Below are 15,027 nucleotides of genomic sequence, written 5' to 3' on the forward strand. Positions count from 1 at the left end.
TGGAATCAAGTGTAGGTATGAACTCTCATGATATCATCCGAAGCAGCTCTTATTCCGACAGGTGCCTAGGAGAGAGTAGCAACCAGGCCTTTATCGAACGGTAGCCCCTGTTGAGCGTGACTCCTAGATGTTTGACGGACTTTTGCCACGGGCTTGCTATAGGGTTACCTCTTTTTTAAGGTGGAATTTTTCTCGAGATTAAGGGAGAGCACGGGAGTGCCCCTTGTAAAGAGACGCTCTTTTTGGGAATTATGTGGAAGCCCCATTTCCGAAACCGTTCGCCTAGCGACGTGGTTGTGGTCTGTAGTCTGTCCACGATGACACCTCTGGCTTTGTGGGTGGTACAGAAAGTGATGTCATCAGGGTGAACAGTGTGATCAGGAAAGGCGCGAGGATCTGGGTTTGAGACAAGACAAAAGACAATCAGCTCAGTGGGTGTTTCCTTTCGAGGATCGGCCAACTAAGGTAAAGAAATGAAGAAGTCAAGAAAAAAAGATGATTGCCTCATTCTTTGGTCGGAAAGGTTATTTCGCGACAGTTATGCTAGAAGATGGAAGGACGATTACTGCAGACTGGTATGTCAATCGCTGTTTGCCTGTTGTCAAGTAAGACAAGCGTACAAAAATGCTATAGAAGAGACCTCTAAGGAAAAATGGGCCCACTGCTTTACTCAGTGGTTCCACCGAACGGAACGGAGATTACTTCGAAAAACAATAAAAGTATTGGCAACTTGCATCAGAAAGCCGTCTTCCATTTTCTAAACATTTTCAGTGTTACCTAGGTAATAGTATGATTAGTGATACCTGAGGGTCTTTCACTGCTGCAGATTGGCAAAGAAATAAATTTATATTACTTAATTATGTAAATCAGTATAGGCCGTGTGGCTTTAGCGTACGCCTCGCATCCCTGAGGTTGTAGGTTCTAATCCCGGCCGTGCATTTATTAATACTAGCTCGTACGATGAAGGAGAAAATCGTAAAGACAATGGCATATGTAACAGACAGAAAACTGCCCATTGAAATTGACTTGCCCATTAGAAAAGACAAATGATTATGAAACAGATACAGAAATTTGAGGCCGAGACCTCAAGTTTTATAGCGCTACTTGTTTTTTATAACGTTAATCTAGACTATTGTCTACTTTAGATTAAACCGATGCCTGGTATCAATAGTAAGATATGGAGATACAAAAAATACAACTAAAAGAACAGTTATGAAATCGAATCTTTTCTTCTTTTTCTCTAAGAAAACTATAAATGCTGCGAGAAGGAATCTATCGGTATTTAAATTTTAGAATCACATAGTTATTGGGATTAATGATTTTTATATGATGGGATATATCCCATATATTGGAATGAAATGAAATAATTAATAACCAATTTATAATTTAATGAGTATTAAACACATGCAGACAGTTATACAGTGTACATACATTACATATACAAACAAAACGATGTTATACAAAATTCAGAAACTGACTAGGTGGGCTGATAGGTCTGCAATACAATATTTTTTTACAGCTATTATAGAAATTACGTAATATAAAACTACATTAAATTGTTTTAATAACAGACACATAACGAAAATTGTTTACAGTATGGAGTATAAAATTGTCTATTAATTTTATTAAAACTTTAACAGAACGCGAATACATTACATTTTATTTAAGTAACTCCATATAAAAGATTTTTTAAACTCGCTTTTATTCATTAAGGTAGATTTATTTTAATAATTAACAATTTATTTATTAAACCCTATCTACATCATAACAACGACAATGGGTAACACAATTGATGATTTTTAATCTAAATTGTCTAAATATAATATTCATATAACTAAGTTTAAAAGCCCAGTATACGCAAATATTATTTCTAAAACAGAAATTCACTTATAGGTTATAAAAAATATGTTTCGACACGACCTATGAATACTAAATTAGCTCAAATCACTTTAAAATAAGCGTGAAACTTCACCAAAAATATGTTGTTCACATTTTGTGGAAACAGATCAGTTAAAACAAATTGTTTTAGTTTAATAAGTAAGGGTATATTATGTAGCTTTTATTCATACAGCTGTAAGCAATTATGAGCGAATAAATTAGTGAACTCTTCCACACAGCATGAACAACATAAGAAAAAAAGATGAAAGTAGTTAACACAAAATAACTTGTCTGATTTAGATCAAGAAGTTGAAGTGTCATTTTAAATTGAAAAGTACTAAAACATTTTGAAACTATATTATTCATTAAACTATATATTTTTATTAATTAAGGCACTGATCTTCTTCAACGTTAACACACTGTCAGAGATACTTTAGTTAAAACAAGTTTAGTTAAACAGTAAGTCTATGGTTTTAATTACGATCTAAATTATGGCAAATAAAAATGGCGTAAATAATAATTATTTAAAATATAACTGATGTTCAAACGTATTTTACACACTGGGCTCCTAATATCGATCAATAGTTCACACATGAGTTCTATTTTTGTACGCAGGACCTAAAAACTTTTCCTAATCATCATCAGTGTCTTTTCTGCTCGATAGCTTAACTGCTTCTGGTTGTTCAATGGTGTCATCTCGTAAAATTGATCCGTGCTTCCAGTCTGCTGGGTAGCCGAACTTTCTGACGTCATCCCACCATTGTTGCTCCCCATCCGCCCATATACAGTAAACTACGTTCGTACCAACTAACACTGTGAAACATACCCAGAATGCTGTCCGCCATTGCACGAGTGTTGACTGAAAATAACAATGTTGACATTAAAATAATTACGAATTAATATTACATTTATTTTTCTTAAGTTTTTTTATATAAAAAGGTATGAGAGAGTCTATCACGGGAACACAACTACAAATATTACAATTCATGATAATTCAATATACTATTTAACAACCTTATGGTAGTCATAGAATAAGTTATTTGTCAATTTTAAATAAAAATAGAAAAAAATTGTGTTCATGCTACACCTTATAAACCTTTTTTTCACCAATTTCCTTTTCTAATTAATTTTCGTTAAAACGATTTTTAATGAAAGTTTTACTAACTTTTAGTTTAAATGGCTTTAGTTTAAATTCTAAATGATAAAACGTGGAAAGTCAATGTAGAAAATCTAGAGACCATGTGAAAATTAATGAAGGATTAAAAAGTCAATGTAGAAAATTTAATTAATTAATGAAGGATTAAATGAGAATTAAATGCTAACGAACGAACGATAACGATATAATAACGTCGATGTTTAGTGTTTACATAGAGGTAACATGGTTATTGTGAAATCGTCAACGTCAGAAGCACATAATCCGATTATATCCGCAGTAAATTGGAAAATCTATCCGGACAGTTCAGTCACATTCGATTACTGTTCACTTTACGAAAGCTTCGAAGCTCAATATCATCCGATATTGTTGCTTTGACAAGTTCTCTCTTTGTTTGAAATTTTAATTTACTATTGCTACGAGATTTTCAATAGGATTTTAATATACTTCAGTGTGAATGAAAAGGTATTTGTGAAACAAAAAAGCAATAGATACCGTTTAATATTATTTTTTTACCGTGCTCTTTAAGAGTAATAAAGATACATTTCTGGTGTTCAGTTCTTCATAATGTATTGTCGTTTTTTCGGGTTCAGGCAAATGTTGAAGTTTTAATAGGACAAAAAAATGGTGGACAGTCGGTATAAAAAGCAGCCCCAACTTCTTTAACACAACTACGTTGTGTTCCGTAAGGATTTCAAATAGGTACCAAGTAATAGCTAGATCCCTTCTTTCCCTTAGCTGAGTGTAGCCAACCAAATCAACAAACAATGTCCGGTACTAGCGGGTAAAACGGGTAATATACAGCGTAGATATAGTGAGTAGACTTATTTTGTATTTGCTCCACCATAGTTGAGTATCTCTACTTGTGTGTGCTACTTTTCAAGTAGCTCCTATATGTGCATTGTATAGTGTCAATATCGCCATTATATTAGAAAATGTTCTGGTGATATGCAAGATGAACCCCAAATTCCTACACGCTTTTTACTTTTTTTAATGTGAATTCGAAAACATAAGCATATATAAACATAAAACATAAGAATTCCTTTGTCTATATATTTTATTGTAATTTATTTAAACAGATTTTTAATAAATCACCCATTTACTTCCCTTAAATTATATTATATATTTTAATACTAGTTAAAACTTTGCAAAGAAACTTACGTCAGGCGTCAACAATCCTATGAGGTAGGGTGTTATGATTCCAGCGAATGTCGATGTCGTATTGACAAGAGATGTCAGTGAACCAGCATAATTTGGTGCCAAATCCAATGCGTTTACCTGAAACATTATATTTTCTTTAGTCTATCGTATCTATCTACATATGTAGATGGAAGCTTCTTTCAGTTTCATTGATAAATTCAAAGGCTATGCTGGGAACGAAATTATGTTTTAAAGTAAGATATATATATCTAACAAATCGATACTTCCCTATTCATTGTATGTATGAAACCAAAAAATTACTTATAAATTATTTATATTTAATTAAATGTTATTTCATTACCGTTCATATCGTTAACAGGTCAATAATTTATATCGTTTTTATACAATTCAGTTGCATAAAACCTACAGCTAAATATATAAATTCTAGTACCTTCATACCGCTGTAGAAACCTCCCATCAGAGCCATAGACAATACAAAATATACCATAGCAGCAACTCTATCACAGCCAGCGTAAGATGCCATTATTATACAAATTGCAGGACCGGTAGCAGCTGAAAGAAAATTAAGTCAATGATGAGAAACCTTATCAAGACATCAGCCCATTTATATAGATGTTTTCTTAGTATAATAAAGCTATCCAAGACGGCAGCTAATCTTTATTGAAACTCACCATTTAAGGTGTCTACCCACTACATGTTCCATAATGGTTAGGTATGATACACTACTGTGAGGTCTCCTTAACGCAGAAGATAATAATATCTTAGTTTGTTCAGCACTTTATAGTGAACTCTAACTCTATTAGAATTCAATTCATCAATATCCAGGATTTCAATCAGAGATCTCATGATCGGTGGTTGAACATGTACGAGTATATACAAGTTCAATGAGTAAAGTGTATGCTTTAAATATTTTTATTAAAGAATTACTTGTATACAATACGGTACGCTACAGTACTTATAATGTAAAGCCGACCTTCTCTTCCATTAAATATTGTATAAAATAAATATGCTTTACAAACTATGTTCGTTTATATACTTAAAATCTTATACCAAATATTCTGGAATGAAATTTTAGTTACCAATAGTTGTGTGAATGATTCTCCCAGTCTTGATCGTATGCCAGCCTTTCTTGATACATATGTCGCAAACGAAACCAAATACAAAGGAACTTAGCCACATCGCAATATATGGCAATGCGGTTAGGACTCCAGTGGTTGCAATATTGAATTTGAGAACGTCGTGAGAGTACTTGGGTAGGTCTGTTACCATTGTGTAATAGCCCCAGTCGTGGCCGACCTGTCAAATAAATTATGAAAAAGGCTTGGGTAATGTTTTGTCTGAGTGTAAAAGATAAAAACAGTTGACTGTTGCTGTTCCTTACGATTGTCTTAATATTATGTTTTCATGTAAATTTTTAACTGGCCTCATATGCGGTTTTCAGATAAAGTATTAATTTAATCTCTAGATAAAAAAAAAACATTATATAAATATAACTATTCAACTTGATAAATCAAGTTGAAACAGAATTTTATGCAAATCTATTTAGTTTATAAGTTATATATACTTATTTCATTAACAAAAATAATTTATCATAAACGAGAAATTAACACAATTTTATTCGATCCTTAAATCATAGCTCAAAGTATAAGGCACGAATCGAACGATTTAATTGTTTTATTAAACAAACTACTAATTTAATAAAGTTAAGTCTACCGTAGTGTAGTAAAATCAAGAATATTAACATTTTCACTGCTTTTAGCAATTCGCGATAATTCCTCGCTCAACGAATAAGTATCGCAATACAGCATGGAAATCCTGCGAGCGTGCCACAGGGACCAAACATTTTTAATTTTTATTAATTTTCTTTTTAATTATTTGTATGATACTTGTAGGTTAAGAAAATTGTAAATACTGTATATTTCATTGTTATGATTACTATTAAAAAGAAACAGTCTCAATAGGGAAAAAAATCACGATAAAAATAAGCGAATATTTTTTTTGATCTGTAGAGTATTCATAAGACGCAATAGAATTTATTTTATTCACGTCAGTGCTTATTTACTATAATCTGAGACGAGTTTTATTTTATGATAAGGCATTAGTGCCACGTGAACAACGTTTGGGTATATTTTGCAATATAGATAATTATACGATTGCGTGGCGCCCACTCAAGTTACAACCGGATTTCTTGAGTCATTAACCTAGTAGTATAAAGCTGTATGTGCGTATTGTTTGTGGCTTTAAAATTACTATAAAATTCAAGTTCAAATCGTGGTTACATTTTAACCACATGTGCCATAAAAGTCAGAATCGCGTAATGTTTTTGCGTGAGATTCCGTAATACTATTGGGACTCGGGTCAGATTAGTTTTTCCCTCTAGCCTTTCTGCTCTGGTGGAAATTAACCCAGGACTACATTATGCGATAAATACAATCGTAGCTAAGACGAATTTGATAATTTTATTCAACGTATAATTCAAAAAATAAAATAAGAATTGAAACATAGAGAGTTATTGAATAATATTACGTGATTTAAATTATTGTAGGAAATCTTTAAGGGTGTAGTATTAAACAAGTCGTAGTAAATAAAATATATTCATCAGAAGAGAGTCCCATATAAATATTTTAGAGCAATTGCAATTTGCTATTAATTTTGTGTTTATGTCCATTTAAATACACTATTTATTACAGAATGACGTACATACAAGTACATGTACTTCGCTTACATTGTCAATATAGCCAAGGTTGGTTCATGGTCACCAAAGACATAAAGATTACGCAAGCACAAAAAAATTTGAATATTTTTGTCTCAAGTTTGTCGAACTTTTAATAGCTTAGAGTCATAAACATTTATAGAGGTTAAATTTTATCTGTTTCTATGTGACTTAATTTAATACTTTTTTATATAAACGTGAGGATAAGGCAAATAATAGTACTTGCCTTACAAAAATTCAGTTAGTGACGTTTCCTTTAATTTAGTACAGAATTTAATAACCTTTTTGAAAAAATATTTTGCCTATTACTAAATTTATATTACGTTATAAAGTCATGAATATGACTACGTTTATATCTTACGAAGTTACTGAGATTTCTTATATATCTTATAAGTATATGTATAACTAACTTACTATTACTTATATGCGTCTTATCAGTAATTTAATATAAGAACTTACATTATATGATTCAAATAAATTCCCTCTCGAAGGTATTCGACTACGAAACTATAAATCGTAAGTATTATCATAAAACGAAACCAATAAAACAGCTTCCGACGCAGTTATTGCAATATTCTGCTGTGTTATATTAAATTAATAGCCGACTTAGCAGAAAAACGCATGTAGTCAATAAATACATATCTGTATGATAGATAAAATATTTATACACGTCCAGTAATACGTTTTTACGTGTTTAGGTTGATTAAAATTTAGTATCAACCTAAACTTCGATTAAAACTTAAAGACAAAGTTAAAAACGGTGTGACACGAAGCCGCACAAACATAAAAGACGTCGTAACACATACGAAAGAGTTAAAGTGGGAATGGGCCGGTCACATTTCCCGAATTTGTGATGGGTCAAGAATACCCTTACTGGGAGTGGCCCATTGGGAAGAAGAAAGAGAGGACGCCAACCAGAAACTTGGGAAGATGGAATAAAAGGGATAGCGGGGCAGAATTGGAAAATTGTCGCGAGGAATAAAGAGAAGTGGAAGAATTTGGAGGAAGGTTCGCTCCGTCGGAGGTCAAGTACTACTTGGTGTTGTACTTTTAATCTAATATATAAAATTCTCGTGTCACAGTTTTCGTTGCCATACTCCTCCGAAACGGCTTGACCGATTTTGATGAAATTTTTTGTGCTTATTCGGTATCTATGAGAATCGGCCAACATCTACCTAAATGTTAGGGGTAGTCCACCCCTAAATTTTATTTTTTATTTTTTAGACAAAATTTTTAATTTCTATTTTTTTATGATACAACATACAAAAATACATACAATCCTCAATTTTCAACCCTCTACGATCAACCCCTATTTTTTTATTATAAATTATATACATGGCAAAACAACGTTTGCCCGGTCAGCAAGTAAAAATAAAAAAAAATGTTATAAAACATGGTACCATATTATAGAGCACATTCGTATCCCGTTAAATCAGTTATAAAACCTAAATCCGAAAATTGGAACCTAATATTATATTCTTCTACTTACCGCAGCCCAAACAAGCGCCCAGGCGGGCACTGATCGCAATATTGCCTTCCAGGGTACCGGGTCCTTTGCATGGCTCGTCTCAGCAGTAGTTACATTCTTATTTAAGTAATTTAATTCCTTCTTCGTGATATAAGGATGCGAATTCGGCGTTGAATAGCATAAAAGACTCTGGAAAAATAAACGTAAATTTTCAACTTAAATCCTATATTTATTAAGGAAATTCTGTTACTTATGACTAATGTCGAGACAATATTCAACATTAATCAAAGCTTCTAATGTTTAATAAGCAAAAAGGACTTAAGACATCAAGAATGAAATTCTTAATAATTCTTTGAAATTAAGTTTTTTTTATTCGAACTCACTTACAAATCAATATTTAGGTCAGACGACAAATTTTATTATTTTGTCGTACTTACAATCATTAAGTAAACGATTCTCAGTATGCCAATTAAGCTGAAGGTGTTTGATATAAATGAACACAGTACATAGACAATTTATAAACAGAATAAAAATAAAATAAATAGCATGTCAAAACACCGTATTTTGATGTGTTACTATGATTTTTTCCGATACATAACGAACATTCCGTTACATTAAAACTTCTGCGGGTAGTACACTGTTATTATTAGATTTTAATTGTTTAACTTACCCACAAAACGAACCAAAGTATACCAAAGCCTCCGAAGAAATAGAATACGTACGCCCAATCATTGCCATCGGCTAAAAGTATTCCAGACATGAATGAGCCGAATATGTTCCCAATCTGGGCGCCTCCAAACACCAGGGCGCCTTGAAAACCTCTCTCATGGGGTGGTACCCATCGCGCCAGCATTATCATAAGGGCTGGCATGGTTGGACCCTGAAAATATATTTAAGTTTTTATCTACCGTAATTTATAAATACTAATTACCTTATTTTAAATGTTGTTTTATTTTTCGACTTGTCACCATTTAGGCTTTTTGTAAAGCAAGCTTATTTTTTTTAAATCTTGATTTACCAGCTTCATAAAACAAGCATTTCATTACCGTGCGAAGTTAAATTTTTAAGATTACGTTCCGACACGATGCAAACAAATGACTTCTATTTTTAAAAAACAGAAGAGCGTTGATTTTTTTTTATTCTAATGTCTGTATTATACCTGCCAGTATTTATTTTCTTTTTTCCAAGGAGAATGTATCGCATTAAAACTATTTATTGAACACCTCGTATTTAACAATTATAACACGAACCCAATAAATTTTTTCATGAGTTTACTATTACATGTCGCCACAAAAATCTGTGATATGAGTGTTCTAATTTTACTCCCTCTGGATTGTTACCTTAAGTTGACAGGTAACTATTTAATATTATGATAGTCTATTGAAATATTGCCATATTAATGCCATCTATTGGTATTTCCAATGTGCTGTATCGTTATAGAATTTACTTAAAATGCCTGTTAGTATTATTTACATTTTTTAGTGCTGGATCTAGAGCTGGAGGGTTTTAAACCATATTCCCTAATGAAGTTTGGGCGTTTTTCGATAGCCTCGCGTCTAGGAAAGAATATTGATCCTTTGATGTACAGAGCTATATATTATATGTGCATGTAAATTTTATTAGTATTTAATTATATCCCATACTTGTTTACACACATCTATATTAATATTATAAAGAAGTAATATTTGTGAAGTTGAGGGAAACAAAAATCTGGAACTACTGAACCGATTTTGAAAAATTCTTATACCAATAGAAAACCAAGTCCGTGCGAAGCCGTTAGTATATATCATATTGAGGAAAGCTTATATTTATGTACAGTACAAATCAAAAGAAGTTAAAGATCAATCAATCAAGAAAACAATCAAAAGCCACATCGGATTTCATAGGTTTCCATTTCATTTAATAAATTAAAATTCAGAGTTCTCTAAGAATTAGATTAATATGTTTTCGGAATAAATTGATTGCCCTTAGACTAATATGGAGCTTATTTTGTCACCCACTATACCAAATTCCAATGACTGGCAGATACGAATAATTATACGTAAATATTTACGAATAGCCTATTATATACGCCCACGAACCAATCTATTCGAATCATATACTCGCGAAATCAGGCAATGTTAGTAACAGTTGAATGGCCGGCAACGCACTCGCGAGCCCTCTGGCATTGAGAGTGTCCATGGGCGGCGGTATTACTTAACATCAGATGAGCCTTCTGCGCATTTGCCCCCTGTTCTATAAAAAAAAAAAACAGATAACACTCACCTCTCCCATTCCCTGCAGAACTCTCAGTATAAACAACCAAGTGGCACCCCCTGCCCGAATGACAATTGGTGTCAAGAATGTAAACAGTGCGGTACTTAGAAGGCCAACACCCAAAGTCCATTTCCCTCCGAACTTTTCAGCCAAATATCCGCCCGGTACTTGAGTGGCCGCGTAACCATAGTAAAAACCACTTAATATTAATCCCTGTGTCTTTTCGTCCCAGTCGAAGATTGCGTACTGAAATGTGTAATTTTATTATAAAACTGTTGAATTTAGTGCTTAGTTGGTAAATAAACTAACAATTCGCAGACACAAATGTACGACATTATGATGCATGAAGTTAACATTGCCGTACATACACTTGTACGGCAATGCTATGCTCAGTAACTACTGATATTGAAAAGATATTATAAGAATCAATATGGAAATTGTGTGACAAGGTCTATTTCCCCATCCTTATCAGATATTTCTTTATTAAAAAATATTAAATAAATAAATAAAATAATAAATCAGTGGTGCTACAACCTCTTTAGGTCTTGGCCTCAGATTTATAAACCTGTTTTATGATCATTTTTAAATCTAATAGGCAAGTAGGTGATCAGCCTCCAGTGCCTGATACACGCCGACTTTTAGGGTCTAAGACATGTCGGTTTCCTCACGATGTTTTCCTTCGCCGTTCGAGCAAATGTTAAATGCGCACATAGAAAGAAAATCCATTGGTGCACAGCCGGGGATCGAACATACGACCTCAGGTATGAAAGTCGCACACTGAAGCCACTAGGCCAACACTGCTGCTGTTGATATTATCCTTTGTATACAGCATTTTATGCACACCACAAAGAAATGACAAATAATGAATGGCGGCCTGGCATTGTATCGAATAGCAAGTCAGCCACAGCCGTGCATACCATGTGAAAAAATATAAATCTTGTTTTTTTTTTTTAATAAAAGAGAATAAAGTAGCTCTGGTATGTTTATACAAATGTTCGTGTGAATTAATAAATAAATTATTTACCTAGCATATAATACTTCTAGCGGCAAGTTGACATTTTTACAATGTTTTATTAATATTATTACAAAATAGCTTTTATTAGGATATTAACAGATTATACATAACGATCGGAATCAACTATGTTATTAGTAGTACACAAACTTGTGTTATTAAATATTAATTAATTAATTAATTTGAATGTGTTATCTGACGCGAATTCAGTATCCACGCTTTGGTACTAAGTTAAATAGTTAACTATTATTTCGAATTTCTCTAACGTGGCAAACAATAGAGTCTAGTAAAGTATGGTTATAAAAGCAGCCTTTATTTGCATTATCTCAGCTGTTCATACAATAACTTAAGTTTACAATAATCAAATCAATATTCAGAAATATTTAATTGCATTAAAAACAATGTCGTATTTTAGTTTAAATCCTAAAAGGCCTACGTTAAATACCGGGAAAAATAATTATAAAGCTAAGTACTGCTAAATATATTCAGAAATACACAAATCTATACGATACATATATGTATGATTGATTTGATTATCATTTGATGATTTTTTGTATTTCCATGTTTTTTGTTATTTGCTCGTATTTGCACACTAACAATAATTAAGAGCTATCTAAAGGGTGAGTGCAATAAAAAAAAATATATAAGCGGGGTATAAAGAAGCGACTTAGTTAGACTTAGCGAAATTACAAAATCAGTGTTGTAGTATTATCTATTTATTTTATTTATTAACACTTCGTTGCATACAGAAATATAATGCAAATGACAAATTATATGAAAAGGAAACTGGCAGCCTTATCGCTTTCGAGCGATCTATTCAAGGCAACCAATATTATGTGAATAAACAAATAAAATAATTTAAGTAACGCGCGACCTCTTTCAGCCTGTGCTAGCTAGGTGTAACACAGAGAAGTGGAAAAGAAAAACAAGTAAGTATATCTAAAAATCTTAATCATAAAAATATTGTAAACAAATTCGTGGACTAAAATTATAGGGAAAAATGATAGACAAAAGGTGCTTTTAAATATAAAACAAAAGAAATTCTACTCAAGTGTCACGATTAGCTATTATAGATTGCCAAATATTTTATAACGTACTTTATATACTTACTGGTTTAAGAATAGCAGTTGCATTTCCAACGATTTCGTCGTTGGGGCAGGCGTCGGGATCGAAATGGTCTGTACTGGACTTTGTGCGATTCACCATTTGGGTTATAGCTAAGTTCAAACATACACGCATGGTGTAAGCATTGCAGACGCCCAACAAGCCCATAACACCCAAAATGTACCGTTGTGGTATGTAGCAGCCTAAAACAATAATTGTTTTATATAAATGGAAAGGTTAAGTTTTACACTTTTAGTTGGCGTTATTTTCAAATATTTATTTTTGTAGCTGGCCAAATTGTTTTTCTTTTGTATATATTATAATATGTCGCTATTGGAACTGAAAATTTTGTAAACGAGAATGTTATTGTTAAGTTTTAATTGTTGGTGCAAGAGTTTAACTGCTAGTAAGACGTTTATAAATTTTTTCGTGCGGCGATAACAAAATTTAAATAGTTGTATTTTAAAGAGTTTTGTGATTGTTTACGTAATAGTGAATAGTTTGCTTAGTTGATGTTTCGATATGAAATGAGGAAGGTAGAATTAACCTGGGTAAAGCCGTAGAGCACAGCTACTAACTAAGCCATATCGAATTACTGCTAGCCTACTTATGGCTGATAAAAAAATTTATAGTCAAATTGATAATAATTTTATAACTTCATTGACGCAATTGTTTGATTGTAAATTTTTGATACAATTGAATACAAAATTTAGTGCTGATTAGCATCGTCATGCAAAAATGTTGATTACATAAATATTTAACAACATTTGAATGCGCATTTTTGGGTATATGTAATAAATTAATAAATATTTAAATGCATTTATTGTATTTAACACAAATAAAGACACAATTTTATCCAGTCGCCCTGAATCTTTTTTAATGAAAAATGTTATTTCAACATATTACGAGAATGATAATTTTCGTTCACAAACAATATAAAATAGATTTTGTTATTTGAGTTTTCTACCGGCAACGTTTATATGGAGAAAGGATCCCTATGTGGTGACAGAATGCTTAAATTAACTAAAAGGTTCACCTATACCTGCATCACCTACATAGGTACAGTATAGGTGAACCCTTTGGTTTTGCGTTTGAACTTCGGACGTGCGGTGCGACCAATGAATTATTTATTTATTGTGTAAGGTAACACAAAAACATACATATAAAAAAATTGAGTTAGTATCTCGATGAATCTACATTAAGATTTTCTGAATTTCTGATCACCTGCTTAATGAAACACGTAAATATGTAACTACATAAAGATTTTCGCAAGGATTAATACAGATTTGAGCATTGTTAAATTCAACTCAATCAACTTTTGTTGCTGCCCTGATAATTAAACGTACAATGTACGTAAGCTGTACAATTTTAGGTGCAATTCTCGAATGTTCTATTGCTTCAAATCGAAAGACTGAACGAAGGATAATTTACGTATTTTATGCTATACTACTTTTTCTGCAATACTTACATGAACGTAAGGTTTTCGTGAGTGCATTGTCTTTTCTTTTCTGTGGTGTTTGTGTCTTTTGTCCCAGAAGATTATGCGCCTGCGTTTTATTCACTCCATATTCCTCATCCATTTTTATCACTTTTCACTCTGAAATATCTAGTGAAAAGTGGTTGAGTTGAAGTACCATTTTATCATAGATAATATTATCACCATCACCATTTTATTATGGATATACAATATCTATTTATAAAAAATACCTAATGCTTAAGTATATAATCTTTATTACGATAAAACGGAGCCGAGTTTCGTAATCCAGAAAGTAAATCAAAGTTCTAGAACTATCAGATATTTTTTCTGATTACAAGATTTTTTAAATATAGAACAATTTACTCGTATCGAATACGATTGATACTTTAGCCATAGTAAAAGTACTTTGCGAGATTTCATAAGCGTTATTAAATGTTTATAAGCAAACTTTAAATAGTTTTGAAACGTCTTCCATATCAAGCCTATTTAAGTTAGTCTATACTAATATATAATATTATAAAGAGGAAAGGTTTGATTTTTTGTTTGTTTGAAATGAATAGGCTCCGAAACTACTGGACCGATTTCAAAAATTCTTTCTCCGTTGGCAAGCTACACTATTCCCGAGTGACATAGGCTATGTTTCGTTTTCAAAAAAGGGATGCTTACTAAAACTTGAATAATCTAACCCAAGGTGTAAAAAAATAAACAAAAAACCTCCTTCAATCGTGTGCGCTGCGAAAACGATATTAATGATAGAACAAAATGATGTATTACATTTTTTCAGGACACATTACTATCTATAAAA

General features: G+C 32.2%; 1 protein-coding gene across 1 annotated transcript; it reads right to left on the bottom strand.

Annotated features, from left to right (window-relative positions):
- Window positions 1-1,371: 1,371 nt before the first annotated feature.
- LOC125055035 (putative inorganic phosphate cotransporter) lies at window positions 1,372-14,335 on the bottom strand. Its single transcript, XM_047657237.1, has 9 exons — window positions 14,214-14,335; window positions 12,752-12,948; window positions 10,639-10,875; window positions 9,044-9,253; window positions 8,395-8,562; window positions 5,272-5,488; window positions 4,623-4,744; window positions 4,193-4,309; window positions 1,372-2,737 (listed from the first exon to the last, which is right to left on the bottom strand). The coding sequence occupies exons 1-9, from the start codon at window positions 14,323-14,325 to the stop codon at window positions 2,510-2,512; spliced, it is 1,608 nt and encodes a 535-aa protein (XP_047513193.1). The 5' UTR covers window positions 14,326-14,335; the 3' UTR covers window positions 1,372-2,509.
- Window positions 14,336-15,027: the final 692 nt, after the last annotated feature.

This window comes from Pieris napi, chromosome 13, assembly GCF_905475465.1.
Source record: "Pieris napi chromosome 13, ilPieNapi1.2, whole genome shotgun sequence".
Taxonomy (NCBI): Eukaryota; Metazoa; Arthropoda; class Insecta; order Lepidoptera; family Pieridae; genus Pieris; species Pieris napi.